The sequence below is a fragment of the Aedes aegypti genome, chromosome 2, assembly GCF_002204515.2.
Source record: "Aedes aegypti strain LVP_AGWG chromosome 2, AaegL5.0 Primary Assembly, whole genome shotgun sequence".
NCBI lineage: Eukaryota > Metazoa > Arthropoda > Insecta > Diptera > Culicidae > Aedes > Aedes aegypti.
In genome coordinates this window covers 224,602,674-224,623,377 of record NC_035108.1, presented here as the reverse complement: position 1 = coordinate 224,623,377, position 20,704 = coordinate 224,602,674, and the positions used below count along the sequence as shown (strand labels likewise).

The window sequence follows — 20,704 nt, the reverse complement described above, 5'->3', positions numbered from 1 at the left end:
TTATTAATTAAATTATTCATTAAAAAATTGCAATGTACTCTTGTTGGGTACAGTAATCAAATGTGTAAAAATCAGATTTTTATCTTCACTTCGGAATGGCAGTATGGTGAAGTCGTGCCCATACTTTCTGGGACACCCTATAGAATATGATCCTTTCTCCGTCTCGAACGTTTTCGAATGTCAGGTCGTGTTACGTGAGAATGGTTTTGCGAACCCCTGGACATCTGTCGGACTTAGGTTTAGTATGTGTTTGTCAAACTTCGGTGTTTTCGGCTTTGCTTTGTGACAGTTGACAGCTGCGTATGCATAAACAATATGCTTACAAACAAAGCCGGAGTAGAACCAATTCTGTTCTATAAGCGAAAACACCGAAAATGTAAGTAAATGTTGTAATGTTATAATATATTTAATATTAACAATAAAATTTAGCTTTATAGCATTAGACAGATAAACACCGCTGTGATTGATTTGTCCTGCTGAAAGAACGGTGCCCTTTGCTGCGGTTTGTAACAGGTCGACATCCAATATGATTATCCTCGCTATCCTTGATTCAGTCTGAATCGCGGATATTTATCGTTTACTTGTAATATCTAATTGCTTGGCAAACTATGCAAATCACAAAACATTGGCAGTCGTGCTATTGTAAAGGAAAAGCACTAATTTTCGATCTTCAAGAATTCTGTGCCAATTTTCGGATTTCCATAAAAAGTAGGCCTAAATCGTATGAATGGGTCGAAAATTGGTGCTTTTCCCCTATTTTATTATTCACAACTCCTTTATTCATCCACAGAATCAGTGCAGGTTTTGAGCCAATACTGGCCGACAAACTGTGCAAAAAAATTCCACATTCATAATTTCTCTTAAGGTGAAGATGAATCCAAGCCAAACTTCAAATTTTCAAGAGCACAAATCTGGAGAACCGAACACCCGTTTGAGCTGAAAACCTTATCGATTGGTCACCACCAGCTAGTGACCAATCGATTAAGTTTTCAGCTTAAACAAATGTTTGGTTCTCCAGATTTGTGCTCTTCACCTTAACACTTTAAGAAATCAACATTCTGGCTTCTTCTTTTTTTCACATATATCTGTCGACATCGACCCCATTGCTTTCACAACCGGACGCAACCCCCAAAGTTCAATGCACAAATTAGCTCTCCAATAAATCAATAAATCAATTTGAATCTCAGCAAAAAATAATTCACAAATATAACATTATAAAAAAACACTACCGTGCACCCCTGCTAATTTGAACGGTACCTCATGAAAACCGTCGGGGTATATTTTTAATTTGAACATCTAGTCACCCTAGAACCGTAGTTCTGGTTACACACTCAATCACGATTTGCTTGTTCGGAAATTTTTTATACTGGGTACGAATTGTAAATTACCGAATTTTCAGCTTTTTGATTGAAAACTTCTTAGGCTCAGTAAAAAATTTTACTTTTTACTGAACTACGGTAGCTGTCAGACCCAATTTTGCAACATTACCGAACAGGCCGAAAAGTCAGTAAAAACAATTACCGACTATTCACTTTTTTCAGTTGATGGTTTTTTTACTGACTTGTCGTCATAATCAAATCAAAACAAACTGATGCGCATGCGTGAATGTGCCAAATGAGAATCTTCTGCTGTAGAATAATCCGGCACCAGGAGACACGTCGATAGCAACCAAATTTTTCCTGCACCTATTTTGCGCTTTCTCGTGGTAAGTAGTCGAAATTTAGTGACAAATTCAACTATTTTAAGCAACCAAAAAGGCTCAGCACGATTCTAACTGCTTACGTTGGTAAATTCGGTTGGTTTCCATACAAGAGGTAAATTTATCTGCATCATTGAGTTTGCCTCTTGTATGCAAACCAACCAAAAACTAATGCTTTTGTCACACATTTTCGATTACTTCCACTGAGGTATAAGCATACCGTAGATGTTTATTCACACGAAACATGCTTAATAAGGGACATGTCCATGTCGAATGGGTTTTCATTTGTATTGACATTTGAAGAAAAAAAAAACAGAATCCGGAGGAGCAAATCGTTAAGCATGAGAAATTATTATTTATCTTTATTAGGGAGATTTTCAGCCCTTGGCTGGTTCATCTCCGCTGGCATGAGAAACTGGAAAGTCATAAAAACGCTCTACAATTTTACTGACTAAGTCAGTAATTTCCATCAATCAAAACATATTTTGGTTTACTGGTTTTTTTTTTGCTAATCGTAAAAATTACCGAAAAATCCGTAGTTCCAAAACCCAGTAATATTTTACTGGGGTCGATAATCTGAATTGGCTGTGTACCCCACTGGCTGTTTTGATTTGATTCTGCGTTCCATTTCACTTAACTCCGTTCCATAAGCTAAATGACGTTTGCGCCATTTTTAATATGAACGATGTGCAAACTAGCGGGGTACATAGAAACGTTTTTGGGTGGCATAGCACCATAAGTCGTTTCAACATTTTATCGGCCGAATCAAATTGAAGGCGGAATCGAAACAAACACGACACAAAATTAAAAATGCAGCTAAACACGCGCACAGCTTTGGTGTTCCCGCATTTGATATTTGCATTTCAAACGCACACAGCAATAATTTAATATAGCAAAAACAGATGCCATCTCCGTGGTCTCTGCTAGAAGCGGGACTAACAGAACGAAAAAGAAATTATTTTCAATATTTTTTTTCAAACGAAAATTTTCACTTAAAATGTTTTATTTATCAAATAATCAAAATAAGGGGACTTCCTTAGCCGAGTGGTTAGAGTCCGCGGCCACAAAGCAAAGCCATGCTGAAGGTGTCTGGGTTCGATTCCCGGTCGGTCCAGAATCTTTTTGTAATTGAAATTTCCTTGACTTTCCTGGGCGTAAAGTATTATCGTACCTGCCACACGATATACGAATGCGAAAATGACAACTAAGGCAAAGAAAGCTCTCAGTTAATAAATGTGGAAGTACTCATTAGAACACTACGCTGAGTAGCCGGCTCTGTCCCAGTGAGGACGTTAATGCCAAGAAGAAGAATCATAATTATTCCATCCACAAACAGAACATAAATTCTCGATATTCCCATTTTTATCATGAAAAATACCAAAACTAGAGTATTTTCCTCGATTTAGTAAAAACATCAAAGTGATCAAGAAAATAAAAAGAAACTCGCTACAAGTCCTGATGCTACATGAGACTAGAACACGATTTTCAAAGTAAATTAATCTAAAAGGATCGCAATTATAAATTTCAATAGACGAAAAAGCATATATGTCTTTTTACAATACAATTTTAATTCCCATAGAACTCAATGGCTTCACTGGACAGACATTACTAAAATAAGGATCTTTGTAAATGCAAAAATAGCTCCGTAAGTAGGTTAATCTCATACAATAAAATGTTTGCCTTCTAAGCTGTATGTGTTCTTTTCTGCCCTTTGGACCGGAAAAAAAAAACAAACCGACGACATAGAGCAAATGTTTTGGTCGTAACAGGAAGCACGTTTCTGCCCTACACACTATTTTGATTCCTGCAAAATAAATGTAAATTTATCGTTTGTTGTTATGTATGCACTTTGTATGTAAAGGTCACAGTAAATGCGAAAACGTAAAATTTAAGTCGTGTGTTATGTAATTTAGATTACATATACTTATAACCAACAGTGCCAACCAAACTGTGGCAGGAGTCCGATTCAAACAGAAGATGATCCGTCACAGATAACCTTAACAATGATTAATGAATTCATTGACGAGCGGACCATCACCTCCCATCTTTTCTTTCTGTCTTCTTTAAAATTTTCTACCTGGGTCATTTAACGAAGCTGCTAATCGGAATGATGAGTATATTCGACTTTGTAGCATTTTGTTATTTCCCTATTAATTTGCTGCCTTTCAGAACTGCCAACTTATAGAATGAGCCATTGGTATCTGCTTAGCCAGCCTTAAAAAGTAGCCTTTTAGGAAGGTACAAATTATGCTTTCCAGTTTCTGTAGCCTGCATGTTACAACGTAATATTACGACGGAAAGACTGCACCGGAATAAAAATGAGACCAAGTAGCCCCTGATCCAGGAGCAAGGTAATTAATTTAAAACATATTAGTTTCCACAACGAGCTCAATGAAAACAGGTCATGTTGATTGTTTTTATTCAAACCTTGGAACAAGTAGGGCGGCGCTAATGAAAACCATTTCGAAAAGCGTTGAAAACCGATGCTAATTGTGTTAATTTAAATTTGAATAACATTTACAATTACAAAATTTGAAATGAAATGTATTGCTGTTTTTGCATCTTTTCCGTGTCTACATATGTATGCTGCAGTCCTCTAAGAGCATTCTTCTGCTCCAAGATTTAAACAAGTAATGAATTAATCTCAATAAGAGGGATCGTTTGAATCATGTTTTCAATCTCAGCATGCGTGAATTATGCAGGGGTCCAATCTCAGGATTGAATCCTTATCATTGAACTCTACTTTCCTGCACTGAATTATGCAGTGTCGTGATAATAATTACGTAATAGAAATCAGTTGCGTAATAACTATTTTGCATTTTCTCATCGTAATAGGCAGTTTTTCATTACGTTATTCTGCCATAAAACGGCCTACTTTCCTGCACTAACTTATGCAGTACGGTAATAGTCATTACGCAACGCTTTTTAATTACGCAACTGTTTTGAGTTGCGTAATGATTCATTACACAACAAGGTTCTGAATTTGAGAAATTATGATTAATGCATCGCACTATGATTTCCGATACCCTTAATCAGTCTTTTACGAAATTGCAAAAAATGTTGTGCGAAACTCGTTGCCGAACTCTATTTTTACAACACTTATCCAATGTCGTAATTATAAATGTACGACTCGTGCTGTGAAAACCTTCATTCTGCAGCTTGTTGTGTAAACTAGCATTTTTTGTTCTTCAGAAAAACACCCAAAACAAAAACACCTTGAAAAAAACTTAGCATTGGATCGACCAAAATTTTAAATCAATGTGTCATTAAAATCGTAATCTTATATTCTTTGAAGAGCGCTCACGCTCAACCCAAATTTTTGCACGATGACTTGAATGACTATTTCATTGATTTTGAATAGTTTTCTAATGACACATTAATTTAAAATTTTGGTCAATCAAATGCTGAAATCAAATGCCATGTTTTTTCAGCGTGTTTTTTTGAAAAATGGCGCAACTTTAGGTAAAAATGTAGTGAACAAAATTCAAAAAATGTTTTTTTGATAAAATACATACGAAATAAGAATAACTCTGCGTTTCGAATGCGACTTAGAGAATTTCAATTGGACGTATAATCACAGAGATATGGACAGAACACTTTTGTATGGTTTTAGGGGGAGAACCCAAACTTTTGCACGGGATTGTATATTGAATTGCACAGTTAAATTAAATCCCAGCCTAAGGAGCACGTGGTTTCTTTTCACAGTTTTAATTTCAATTTTTACATTTGACACGTGTTCGTCGTGTATATGTAAGCTTCAAAACCTTACAACAGTATAACTATAAAAGTCAGACATCACTTGAAATTTGGACTTTAAAATGCAAAAGTGGCCAATTTTCAAAGAAAGCATTTATGTAATAACGCTCCACAGTGGTTAGCGGTTCATATGCACACTAAAATGTGATGCAGACTCTGCGTAAATGAACTGCGAAAATGTAATGAGAGGGCAATATAATGACAAATCACGCTTACCGTACGAGGAGCAATGAAACAATCCATTATTAACATCCTTTAATGTTATTTACCGTGCTCATATCCTGAAAATAGAATAAAAAGAAGCATTAGTAATGATGAAAAATTTTAAGACACAAGTAATTGATCATAATATATTGGCTCAACAAACAAAAGTGAAATGAAATCATAAAACAAATAACCTGATTACGTGTTAATGGAGAAGCTTATCGTACAAAGTTCTATGAATTATTATGCTATGCGCCACCACCTAAAAGTGTTCTTCGGCGACCAAGAAAAACGGATCGAAGAAAACGACAAAATCAATTTAAATTCATATTTTTACGATTCCGCTGTGGCGTGCGAGAAATGGTTCCAGACATGGGGTAAACAGGCAGGTATGGTATTTATGAATCGACTTGTGGACGAAACTGACGACGTGTAAAGAGTTTGCCACACACAAAGAAACAGAACACTTCCTTCATCATTGAGGAATCCAAAGGCCAATAAAGCACCATAAGTCGTCATATAATATTAAAATTTATGCATTGTAAATTATTATATCGAACCATGTTTAACTGACTAATAAACCATTTAATTTGACTAGAAATAACTTCATCACCGTGTGACGAGCCAAACCGGCGAACGTTCGGAACAGATATAAATACGTTTGTCCCAGGTTGACGCAAGGTGTAAAAGCTCGTGTGCTTACAAACGAGGGCCAATATGGTGTGATTTCTATTTTTTGCGCTTGGGTAGTTTTTTTGTTAGTTATATGACGGCTATTCGGTCGTGAGCTTGGGTTCGAAAACAACGATCTTTATGTTTTATTTACACGAGTTTTGATAATAAAATATTCAAATTTCTTATGGTATTATTTCTTCAAGGCAAGTGCTCGTTCTTTTCTTTTATTGCGGTGAATTTTTGTTTTTTTGACTTTTAGTAGGATCTATAAAACGGTGGTATTTTACTGTCCGTCGACAGGTTTGTCAGCTTGGCATCACAGTTTTCCCATGTTATTATAGGGCGTTTAGGGTAGGCAGATTTACAAATAATGATCCCTATACAATCCGATAAGGAGTATGAACTTGCAAAACGTTCAGTATTTTAGCGGTTGATATACGTAACATGGCTGAAGCACTTTTCTTTAACTTGGCTTCGTAGCTTAGAGTTGTATGAGTACTTCTACAGTTATTAACAAAGAGTTTTTCATTGTCAAAGTTACCATTTTCGCATTCGTACGATAATATACAGCAAAATACAAATTGCAATATAAGTCCTCGCAACACGAAGTGATTGGTCGGGTTACGTCGTTCCAAATGAATCAAACATCATTTTAAATGATATTCGCTGATGATGTTTACAAAAATCGGTGTATGGATACGACTTTACCATATTGCCATTTCGAGACTAGTGCAGATGAAAATCAGTTTTTCACATATAAAAAGTACATATTTATCATGGTCAATATAATAAATGATCAGACCATCACTTATTTTATTGGAAAATATAAATATGAAAGAAATTTGAATAAAAACTAAAAATTCAATTTCTGCAGGGGTCGAATTTTTTCAGCTATAAACTGTGATATTATAAAATTTGAATGAAATTTGAATAAAACTCAAAATTCAATTTCTGCAGGGGTCGAATTTTAAAAGGCTCCACACCAAGTCCTTGTAAATCCAATAAAAGGCGGTAAAATCATTTTTTTTTGTTGCCTATCCAAAAGTAAATTTGGAATTAATTATTTTTATTATTATTGAAAATACATTAAAAGTATGATTTCTTGAAGTTATCTTAAGTGGAGAGAGAAACAAGCGATTTTTTAGAAAGTCAAATAAAATTTTAAATACAAATTCTTGTGAAACATCTTAGATATAACGTAGGGGAAGTGGTGGTAAAATGAACAGGGGTGGTAAAATGAACACCGTGCCTTTTACCGTAAAAAAACAAATTTCGATGAATTTTATTCACGCACGGACGATTTAGATCATAAATCTGAGTGTTCGAGTTGATACGGAGGTCAATTGAGGTGAAAATATCAACGTAAACTAAGATTTTAGAAAACCACGTTTGAACTGACGTAACTTTTAGCTCGGAAGCCTTGAGGTTTTTCAGTGAGGTAAATATTGTTATAATATGATGTCAAATCTGATACCTTTAGAATTCTTTTTGAATGGGTTACAATCATTATTGGATGTATTTTTGGTGGAACAATAAAAATTTTCAGAAATATTTGTTTTGCTCACGTTTTTTCCATGGTGTTCATTTTACCACCAACCGCTGTTCATTTTACCCACATAGTGCAGGTAAAATGAACATTTGCATCGCTTTTTGATAGCCATGAAAATATTTGAAAATTTAGCTATTTTAGTCTTAATCCATGTAGCTGCTATAGATTACATCCCTAGTTTTGATGTTGTGCGGTTGAGCTATACAAATTCCTCGTTTTTCTATCAGAAACAAGATGATTTCCTTAAGGTGTTCATTTTACCACCCCTTCCCCTACTTGAACTCGCCATATCGAAGGATTTAAAAAAATAAATAAATTACTAGTTAGCTTCTATTAAATTGAAAATAGAGTCTGTACTCTTTCACAACACAGTTGTTCTGGAAGCGATATAAGTATGATAGACAAAGAGTTCCAACGCTAAATAAATCGCACTCGCTCTGCGCGCGTTTGTAATATACAATAGAAGGATTGATACGAGAAGCATACAAGAGTCTTGAGTTCGAATCCCAGCCGAGCAAGTGGATTTTTATCATGATTAATCCATAGTTTATCCATCTTTACTACGCGTGATTAGTTAATTAATTTAAATTTTTAATGTTTAATCCAGTATAAGTATAAGAAGAACTAAAAGAGGTTTGTATAAATATAACAAAAAAACTGTTTGAATTGCTGTAAAAGCTCTAGAATCGAAACTTCATATATGGTCGTTTTAGCTTTGATATGAATGACAAATTCAAAATTAAAACAGGATAAACCTCCAAAAACAACCCGTTTCCAGCTCCAACAGCAAAACTTTGAAGTGTATTGTTGACATTTATGGCGGACAACTAGATCGAAATTCCCTTATTTGACATGACATTAGAATCTGAAGAGGAACATTTCATTTAAAATATTTCTTCACCAATGTTACGCAGGATTTAAGTTTACGCAGCTTTAAGGTGAAGATGAATCGAAGCCAAAACTCAATTTTTCAAGGGCACAAACCTGGAGATCCGATCATCAGTTTAAGCTGAAAACCTAATCGATTGGTCATAACCAGCATGTGACCAATCGATTGAATTTCCAGATTAAACGGATGTTTGATCTCAAGATTTGTGCTCTTGAAAATTTGACGTTTGGCTTCTTTGCATCTTAACCTTGAGTGAATACCCCTATTGTTTCTTATTAATAACATAAAAAAAACAATTTGGATATTTAAGAAGTGTTCTTAACCCGTATAGGCCTGAGTGAGAGCAAACATACTAAAATCCTTACCGGCCAGCGAATGCTTAACGGATTCAAATATTGTTGTGGCCAGAGGAACTCGGGAATATTCCTGTGGTCGGAGTTATTCCGGTGGATCACTGGGTCAGATCGGGTAAAAAGGGCCTTTTTTGGGACATGTCAAATTATCTCTATGTATTTGCAATAACAATCATTTTAATTTGCAAAAATATTAAGATCTGATATTCAGCATTATAAATAAAGAGTTTTGCCCCAGTTAGAATGTACCGGAGGTGGTCACTTGGACTTAATGTCTGGAAGAACCTTCGTTACACGGCTATAGATTTGTTAGATACTAAACCGTTTCAATTCTCGAAAAGTAGATATCAAACGTAATACTGCACAAATATGCGTTCCCATAAACTTGGCACAGTTGTATAGATACAAATTGACCACTATATCGTAAATTTGAGATGACCCCGGGACCCGAAAATGGTAATCTGTAGAATCAATCAAATGGAGGAAACATAGTTTATCAAAAGGTTCACGTTGATGCGTTTTTCATGAAACTCTTTGACATAGTGGCCACATTAAGACCGATTCCACACGCAGAGAAAAATATTTTAAAAACAAAAGAATTTTGTATGGAGTCAACAAATTATATTGTTGACTGACGGCTTACCAACATTTTTTTAATTCAAAGAACAAGCTTATTTATGTCTATAGACAATATTATTGTTTCAAAATACGCAAAAAAAATTACAGCTGCCAACTTCAAAAAGGAAATATTGTATTTAGCTTGATTGGCCGCCCGTGGTTGCTACTCCAGTATCGCCAGGAACCAAATGTTGTTAGTAATGCTATGAACTGTGATATATTAAGAGTGGAAGATAGATGCAAGTGATAGATACAACTACAAAGTACGAGGACGGACCTGGGATTGAACCCATGACCTTCTGCTTATGAAGCAGAAGCGGTAGCCATTGGACCACCAACCCCGTCTTAACTCCAAAAAGAAAATATTGTCGGAACGAAAATTGATACATTGAATCAACAAAGTTTTTGTATTGATTTAACTTAAGCACATGCTTTAAAACATAAATTAATATTGGTTGTGTTTGATATTCTTTTGTTTTTTTTATGGATTCAATAAAGAAAACAAAATTTACTTCTAAGCTTTAGCTATGTTTAATTAATCTTTTTACATATTTTTTGTAATAATTGATGTTATACTCTATGATATTGAACACGTAAACATATCTACTTCGTGATTCAAATAGAATTCAAATCAATGGATGAATTCAATACGTTCAAAACAAGTTGATTCTAACAACTGTGTTGGATATATTATGGATATATTTTCGGAAACGCAAAAAAACAATTCAAAAATATTTGTTTTGTTCACATTTTTTACATGATCTCCATTTTACCACCAACTGCTGTTCATTTTACCCACAAAGTGCAGGTAAAATGAACATTTCCATCAATTTTTGCTAGCAATAAATATATGTGAAAATTTAACTATTTTAGTCTGAATTCGTATTGCTGCTATAGGAAACATCCCTAATTTTAATGTTGTGCGATAGAACTATACAAATTCCTAATGTTTCTATCAGAAACAAGATGATATCCTTAACATGTTTATTTTACCACCCCTTTCACTATATAAGTTTTCATTTGATTTGTTATGATTTATTAATATCTGAAAAGTTATTGTTTGGTTTAAAAAAAAAAATATCATTTTAAAATGGTGTCAAACCATGATTTTGCTTGGTTTGATTAATAGTTAGGAACCTGTCTTTATTAACAAGATATTCTTTTTTATCTTATCTTTAGTACTCGTAAAAAAATATAAAGATAACGCTCGTAAAAGTGCGCATAAAAAAAATTCAATAGGTGTCTGCTACAAAAATTATAGAAATTATAAAAAAATAATTGCGCAAAGTTTCTAAAGCGTTTCTATGACACAGACTCTCCATTCATCTATTTTGGTTCATGACTTCGAGTCAATTTTAAGGTAAAGATGAATTGACATCACTCTTCAAACTTTTAAGATGACAAATCTATAGAGTTGAACAGTGTTCTAAGCTGAAATTTTAAACAAAAACCAACGAAAAGATTTAGAAATTTAAATTTAGAGGTAAACTTTACTTGCAATAGAGTACTCGTAAAATATAGCTAATCAAACATTATTTGAACCGATAATTCTCATGGTATCCTTCTTGCCCCCAGATCCTCTAGACTGCAAAACGACAGATTGGCGCGATGAAAAAATCATCTATTACGAGGAGAAATTGCAAATAAAATAGCTGCGTATTTTATGTCTTACATTTTCAAGGTACAAAATAACTACCATAGTTTTCTAAAAAATCATACTATTTTTCATGAAAATCATTGTTCTCCATTCACTGTTTGGAAAGATGTTACAATATGGCCGTTTGTTTGATTTTTGACGGAAATCATTGTTTTAAACTTTTATGATTGATGATGATTGAAATACGGATTCAAGAACCTAGGTTTTACAATCTTAATCGAGCAAACAAACTGCAATTTGCAAAGTTTATTAGACTCATATCCTAAATAACAATACCCTGGTAACCCTAGTTGACTGACCGCGCGTTCTCTGTCAGCTTCAGTTACGACCAACAGAGATGTTGAAACAAACGCTGACCTGCTGAGCCGAGTTCGAGTCATGTGTCGTTTCCTTACACTTTATCCCGGAATACTGGGCTAGAAGCAGAGAGGTCTTAAATTGTGTATGATTTATGATCGGTTTATTCTCCTGGATTGGAATTTGATTCACGGCTGCATCTCCAGGAGGGAGTAAAATATTCGGCGACCTCGGTATGGAACGTGCCCAACCTGTGAGTCGAATGAGCAACAGACACAGCAAAAGAGAGCTCAAGAAAAAGTGTCAATTCATAAATATTTGATTATTAATAAGATTGAATACCAGCGGGAGAAGGAAACGGGGCTGTTCGAGCCAAGCATCACCAACTTGGCTCCGCATGTACTGTGATTTATTAATTGATTATACTAATTTATTCGTGTATTTGGATTTAACGCGTTAGCTTTATTATACGGTTCACGATTCGTGAAATAATTCTAATGGGATTTTTTTTACAAGAAGTGCAATACACTCATATAGTTTCTTCTATGGTGCGTATTAAACTCCAAATACTTTATGGCAAAATTTGAACGGACGCAAGGGTTAACATCAGAATATAGCTCAAATTCGGATAGGCTTTAGAAAATTTATTATAAAGGGCAAAATTCTACTTCTCTCGGATTTTTGGACGAATCTCGGGTTCCTTATCATTAGTAATTCCTAGTAGTCGCAACAAATTTCTCCTGGAATTGTTTCAGCGATTCCTCAGGGGTGTTCTAAAAAATAAACTCGCGCTATAGTTATTCCCTAACGAAATTTTCAATAAATTACTAAACATGTCTTCCAAAATTCCGCCAGAAATGTTCATCTAATACATCCATGGTAAAGCCATGGAATTCTCTAATGCCCCTCCTAATAAGTCAATCATAAATGTCTTCCTGGATTTGAACGATAAATTCAGGAATTCCTCGATTTTTTTTTATATTTTTCAAGGGATGTCTGCAAAATTTCTTCAAACAATTCCCATTTATACGATTAAAATTCCGAGTTTCCACCAATAACTTCTTTGGAATTAACCCTATTATTTGAGAAATTTAAAAAAATGATAAAAATCGTACATGACATGGCGCATACTTGACGTTGGATAACGTGACGCTTTAAAGACGTCGGGCATAAATGACGTTATGATGTTGGGCCAGGGAGGGATTCGATCAAGTGTTATGATTCATGCAAAATTTCCACATTTATTTTATGAATAGCGTTTTGGAGTGAAAAGATTGGCAAACAATAGTCAATTTTAGCGTTATGTAATAAATTAATGTCACTAACACGTGCAGGAGCCACATTGCTTGCATGCACATTGGAGCGCTATACATTTTGAGACATTTTTTGGTGCTCCATTTTTCTTGAGATGTATATCAATGCGGTCTCATGCGCTCCGTCACATGTGCTGTTTAAAACTCAGCGCAATAATTGAAGTGATGACCAAATTTTTCAACGAGGATCGAAATTGTAACTCTCGGATCGCGAGTCACCAATATTATTTGAGAAATTTAAAAAATGATAAAAATCGTACATGACATGGAGCATACTTGACGTTGGATAACGTGACGCTTTAAAGACGTCTCATGCGCTCCGTCACATCCTCGTTGAAAAATTTGGTCATCACTTCAATTATTGCGCTGAGTTTTAAACAGCAAAACTCAGCGCAATAATTGAAGTGATGACCAAATTTTTCAACGAGGATCGAAATTGTAACTCTCGGATCATATCATGTAAACCATCGGAGTCTTCGATCGTATCATGTAAACCATCTAGACACCTGCATAATGAGGCGAAAATAGTTGTAGAAGTTCTTCGTTACTAAGCAGTTGTTTCACAAATTGGATACCGATAACGAGCCGTAACGCCGAGCAGCACATCACCTAGCATGCGCATTCAGAATTTTCGTGAAACGCCGGCTAGCACAACACACCAGGATTCCGATGAGCTGAGAGATGGTTTGGTCGGACAAATCCAGTTCATGCGTCAATCCACATCAGTAAGTCAACCATTATAATAATAGGATTGATAAATCATAGATTATTAATTTTGAGTACATATCATGCACGTAAGAGATCAACAATTAAATACGTAGCGCTTTCATTTTCATTTTGCAGAGTTTGGTGGAGCAATAAGACCGCAAGTGGCTTAGGTGTTTGGCAAATGGAATAGACTTCACACAATAATGTTAAAAATGCTGGAAAACGTTATGAATCCGCAGGCAGGCCCGGATTTGGGGGGGTGCCGAGGGGGCAAATGCCCCGGGCCTCCCGATGAAGGGGGCCCCCCGAGAAGTGAAACAAGTTTTAACTATTCATTGAATTATTTTTACAATACACCCGATTCTGTTTTTGCACGGATTTTTTTTACGCAGCCGTGCAAAAAAAGTTTCCATACATTTTTTTTTACCGAACCCTTAATTTTTGCATGAAACGTCGAGAAATGGTATTACTTTTTTACACGGTTTTTGAAATTTTGAACTGAAAACTTTTTTTGCACGGTACGCATCCCCGTGCAAAAACAGAATCGGTTGTAATGGTTTTAAATTTAAAATACAATTCTGATACCATTTCTAACAGAGATATTATGACATGAGATTATGGTTTTTAAGAGTGAATAGCAAATTCAATACGATGTTTGTCTCAATTTTCCAGTTTCAATGAAAATCCTTCTATTCGCTAATGAAAATTATCAGGGTTATATCAAAAACTTTAAAACTTTTCGCGGGTCAATAATAGCAAATTTTTGCAACTTTTAGAAAAGATACTGCCAAAATTATAGTGCTCTTTGTCCTGAAATGATTTCGAAAAGACGAAGATACTCTACAATTATTATAATTTCTTGATTTTAGTATCACGATACTGAAGTTACTATTCTATCAAACTCATCTGAAATCCTACCGGAATTTAGATATTTCCATATTCTCCTGTAGTCTTTTCCATTTATGCCAGATTTAAATAAATTTTTATTAATATTTTATGGTTTTGTTGTAATATAACAAATTTTACTAAGAGCTTAGAATTTACTACAATTTTGATCCAAATCCACATAATTTGTTTGAATATTGCAGTTTTCACTAAGAGTTTAGAATTTATTATTATTTCGACCCAAATCTATAGAATTTTTATGCAATTATATTTACCTCGATTCTTAAATTACTAGCTTAAATTGAAAGATTATCGAGGTAATTTTGCTGTGGTTTTTACCGGATTTTCGATCGCTATTTACAGATACTAGAGCACCATCTGCAAGTTGTCTGAGTGTACATCCTTCTTCCAAACTGTTGTCAATATCAGGAACATTAAAATATAAAGCGAGTAACTTAGACTTAGCTTTGGGGACGGCTCATATTGTTAACTCTGAAAGTTGTTAGTTGACCGCGATAGTGGAGCTCATGTGCTTTGCTGAAAGCAATTGCTCCTTGTCCGAAATGACTAGTTGAATGTCTGATTGAAGCCATGCTAGACAATCGTTTGCTCCTTTTTACCGCTACGAAAATCGAATTGAGTATTTAAAATCATATTGATTTATCCAGTCGCGATAGATACATTTTTTCTAACAATAATGGTAGGAAATCAGAAAATGTCTACATAATTAAATAATATACTTAACGATTTGCTTATTGCTTCAATAATGACTGTCGTTCAAGTTCATTAAATGGAAATATCTGTAGCAAAATTATAAAAATAACAACATAATCTTTGCTATTCAATCTCTAAGAATTATATAGGTTTGTTTTGTACAGGAAAATTTTTAATTTTGGACTTGATTGAGGATGATCCAGTCAAAATTCCGTCTCATCATCTATGACTTCTCATGTATTTTATACAGATGATTTATATTAAACAACATTTACGAAGTGGGTATAGTCCAATTCGAGCATTATTACATTTTTTTTAGTTTTCCGAATATCTTATTTTCATAATACTAAGCTTTCCCGGCCATTTTGTTCCAAGGGCCCCCGTGAAGAGATCTGACTCGGGCCCCCCGAAGCCCAAATTCGGCACTGTCCGCAGGTCAAACAATTCTATTGGTTATTTTAGAGCCTACAATCGAAGTAATTTAATATTGAACTAGTATTTTCAACATACAAAAATATATGTAAGCAAAAATCAATATTTAGACAAATATTAAATATACTAATCATATCTAATAAATTTGAAAAAAAAACTTAGAATATCAACATGAAAGATGTTAAATTAGAAACATCTACTTATGTAGCGAAACAAGTAATAAAGCAGTTGTCGCATGTCGTTGTTGTACTCTGTCATGTTATTTGTATGATATTCCTAAAATAAAAAAATATTTGCCAGATTATAACTCAATTGTTATTTGTCATTACACAAATTAAAACCCACCCTGATGTCCAAATGGCTACAAAAAATTTTAAGTAAACTACCTGATGAACCCCAGAAACAATTGTTTGTCTCCCAAGCAGGGCTGTTAAATGTCATTGTTTGAAAATTTTAAATGTTTATAGTGCCCTTCTAAGGGAAATGTCGCATCAGCAAATATTACCAACCGATAGTAATTCGGAAAAAGTCTCCGGGAAAAACATTTTCCGATAACTTTTTCAACGATTAGCAATGATATTAGCAATATTAGCAATATTCAATTGTCAAAGTCACGTGATATTCATGACATTTAACAGCTCTGCTCCCAAGGTCTTTGAAGTCAATTTAGGGTAATGATGAACCGAAGCCAAATGTCAACCTTTCAAGAGCACAAACCCAAAGAACCAGACAAACACTCACGCCGAAACGCTGATGTATTGGTCACCATTGAGTGACAAATCGATCAAGCCTTCAGCCTGGGCGGCAGTCTGCCTCTCCAGATCTGTGCTTCCGCAGAACTGAAGCTCGGTTCATCTTCACCTTAATGTCTCCATTGTCATAAGCTCAAAAGGTAATAGTGAATGTAACGCAGAGCCCAACCACACCCATTCTTGCGTTACGTTTGCTACCGGATAGTACTAATACCGTGGTCTTGTAATACCCCCATTAGATAAGAATCAGCTTTTACTATACATATCGAACGCTCGCCGTGACCCTATGGCCAAAATTAGTATATATGGACTTAGCTTTATGTGGCTCATTCAATAGATAGTTATTTCACTCATCGATTTTTTCAGAACCTTGTCAAATATAGAAAATTGATGGTATCAGATTTATTACTGCAGTTAGGTTGCTTTGTATCTTGTATGCTTAGGTATCATTATTTAATTATGTGAAAAAAAATGAAAGCCAGAATTCCCAGTGAGTGAAATACTTTATAAATACAATACCATAGGAGATCCTAGTCATAGAACGGCATTTTGTTTAATTATTTAAGTGAAAGCTACTGATCTCCCTTTGCTCCTATCCGCAACCTGGTGCTGCACGCGCCCTGTTGGGTCTCGAAAACCTCGTAGAAGATTACAAACCGTCAACAGTATACCCATATACTAACCCACATTGCACATTCAAGGGCCCTAAATTTGGTAGAAACAACAAATAAAGTTCCAGTCGGTCCAGGATCTTTTCGTAATGGAAATTTCCTCGACTTCCTTGGACATAGAGTATCCATCGTACCTGCCACACGATATACGAATGCAAAAAAGGCTACTTCGGCAAAGAAAGCTCTCAATTAACAACTGTGGAAGTGCTCATAAGAACACTAAGCTAAGAAGCAGGTTCTGTCCCAGTGAGGATGTCAATGCCAAGAAGAATAGAAGAAAAATAGAAAAGTAATCATTCTCATGCTGCATTTCAAATTTATTTTCGGTCTTTGTTCAGTTTTGAATTCTTATTTCAAAAAGAAAAAAAACAAAACATAAATATTTAGTAAATTAGACATTTTCTGTCCTTCTTAAACAATTACGTAAAATTGATCTATTTTGTTTGAATGTTCTGATGCTACTCTATAGGTAGATGTTTGAAATGTGTATCAGATTATGGTGCTGGTTTTGATAGGGTTCACTTACCCGGATATAAAAATATTTTGGGTACATAAGTTAGACCATAGAAATTTTCATATGAAATGAAAACAAACTCTATCTGTTTGTCGTGTAAAGCTCAAAATTGTAGCTTACGAATGGTAATTCGATTTAAAACACAATTATTTTTTTGCGAGCCAATGCAAGACGTGAAATGTGTCACAATTTATCATGCAAGTTGAAAATGGCACTGGACTGACAACTGTTCATGGAGCACATGGTATTGAAAATAACAATATTTGTCTTAAATACATTCCGTATCATTGAATCTTCAACTTTCTAGAATAATACTCCCTTGAAAAACTTTTCCGGATGGAAGGTCTCACTTACCCCGGATTGTCACTTGCCCCGGGGTACCTTTTTTGACTAAAAACATTTTTGGTCAATGACGAGAAGATAGCACATGATAGTTTGAAAAAAATTATAAACTACACACAAATTTGTTCTTCTAAGATGTGCGACTGAATTGTGCGACACTTCAGCCAACATTAACGGAATAATTCAACTAAGGAATCTTTTAAAGTAGCGCCATTGTTTTAAACTGAATATATTACCTCCTTTAATGCCAAATATTCACGCAATAAATGCATAATTTAATAAACTTCCAAAGCCGCGCTTCATATGAACGTGTTTGACTTCAACTACCAACGTGCGACGCTTCACTCGCGGCAACGGACAATATATTAATGCATGCATCAAAGATTAATTTATTACATTTTTTGATACAGTTTTTAATGTCTTGCAGAATAGCACTGCTCGTAATGTACTATAAGAAGCGGGTCTCAGCAGAGTGAAGTGACTGATCAGGAAAACGCCGAGCAGAAACACGATTGAACGCCTTGGCAAGGATGGGTAAGTAAAGAATGGTGCTCAATGAGCCCAACAACGAGACAAGACCGTGGTAGCTTTAGGGGTAGTCGGGGCAGATTCGCCAATGGGGTTAAATGAGCACGTCATAAATACCACACAAGTTCTGAAATTTCATCTGAAAGGGCATGCAACTCTAAGGTCCTAAGTAATGAATTAAGAGACATGTTAGGAGTAAGTATTCTAAGCTAATAGATAAAACAAATTTAGTAATTTTAGTATGAGCATGTTCATTCATTAGTAAATTTTATAAGACAACTAAAACCATACGGAGCTAGTTGTTAACTTAAGAGTTATTGGAAATCATGAAAAAATCTAAAACAAGCTTTTGATCGTCAAACAAATTTCCAGGCCAGCCATGTTGTATTTATGCTATACCAATATAAACTAGCTGTTGTAATACCAGGAAAAAGGCTCTGCAGATGATTCAAAATAATATATTAAAAATGATTTTGAAGCTTCCTCCAATGAGTTACATAGAATATCCAACGTTGAAACATTGGAGCAAATGTCAAATATAATAATTAAAAATTTTATTTTTTTTTCTTCTATTGCCACGATCAATGCGTTATATATTTAGGTTAAGTTAGGTTAAGTAAATTGAAAGCGTTTTTTTTCCTCTTATAAACAGGTAAAATCAGCTCACCCATAAACATTCTGAACTGCTACAACAAATGAAATGTAATATGTTGTTAACAAAATGGTAATAAATGCTTAATTTAGTTTTGTCAAATAAGGATGATAGTGTAGTATAACACAGAACACATGATTCTACCCCATTACCCTGAATGCCAATAACCCGAATTTCAATATAATGGGGAAATGTCATCAATGTCATGTCATGAAATGATACTAATAAAAATAAAAAAATAAAAAAATCTGAAGATTCTACAACATTTTCATTATTTTTGCCAACTTTTTCTTAAGGCAGCCAAACTACCCTACTTTCCTCTATTGTTTTAATTTGTATGCGCCCGAAATCGGCTGCAATACACATACGTCTAGTTGCTGCCCAGTTGATACATATATTTTTTTTTAGTAGGTTCGATGGCTGAAGTCACCCCTTTTCTCTGTTACGGGCTGATAAAGTCACATGGTTTCGGTGCAGAAATCCATTGCACTGAAATTTATGCCGTGTACTTTTAATTAAAATTGCCCCTTTTATTACGATGACGGCCTCTACACAAATGGCAAGAGTAACCGGCGACTGAACTGAACGGTACCAAAGTGAAATTGCATTTTTTATTTTTTCAAAGCAAATGAAACGTTCGCTCCTGCTTTTGGAACGACAAACTCAAACGAACGATGGATGATCGGGCGACTTGATCAGACGACGATTACACTCTCATTTAGCACTGTCATAGCTCATTTCCTATATGCTTCATTTAGATCACACTCGACTGTTGGTTGACAGGGAACGTTTTTCTTCTTCAATATCTTTGACCTCCCGAAAGTTAGGAAAAGCAGCAGTAAGTTCTCATCAGTTGCTTAACGCGTTTGAGTTGTTGACAGAAGGCATTAGAATACTAAATGATGTGTGAATTTCGATGCCACATGGGTATTCTTTCAGTTGTCACTTATTAGAATGACAAAATTTTCGTTGAACAATTTTTACGGTTTGAATAGCTGGGTGCGGGAAACTGGAATGAAAATAAGGAAATCCCCAAATGTCACACTCGAAATAAGTACGTTGCAATGGAAGCAAATAAGGTTGTGTGGTTACAGAGTTGGCTAGTTACTAGGGGTAATTCGAGAAAAAGTTCTTGAAATTTTGCGGCAGACTAATGAAATCAAACCAAAATTGCAATGCTTTATCTCGGTTCCATTATTATCACTAAAAATGCAAGCTTTTAGTGCAAATATCGTTTAAGGTTTTAAATTTCGTCGATAACCAGTAGTGAGCATGAGCTTAGATGGCCATATAATTCGTAATTGCTACTCCGTGATTGACCAGCAATCGAACTACACTTTTTCAAATTTATTGAAGTATGTTTAAGAAAAACTACTAATTAAACTTTAACACTTCATTAAACTTTTGAAAAAGCAAAAAAGAAAATCTAAAAACAACTAGTAGGGGAATTCGGGGTAAAACCGACACCCTAAGCTTATTAATAAAATTTGTGTACT

At 34.8% G+C, this 20,704-nt stretch overlaps 1 protein-coding gene across 3 annotated transcripts in view; it reads right to left on the bottom strand.

The window, feature by feature from the left end:
• LOC5572905 (ankyrin repeat domain-containing protein SOWAHA) overlaps window positions 1-20,704 on the bottom strand; it is a 408,139-nt gene that overhangs the window by 119,162 nt on the left and 268,273 nt on the right. For all 3 annotated transcript variants that reach the window (XR_002500339.1, XM_021844137.1, XM_021844138.1), the window contains exon 5: window positions 5,725-5,736. Coding sequence is in view for 2 of the 3 variants with exons in the window: in XM_021844137.1 (XP_021699829.1) it covers window positions 5,725-5,736 (12 nt within the window). In the remaining variant the exon portion in view is untranslated. The remainder of the gene's footprint in view (window positions 1-5,724; window positions 5,737-20,704) is intronic.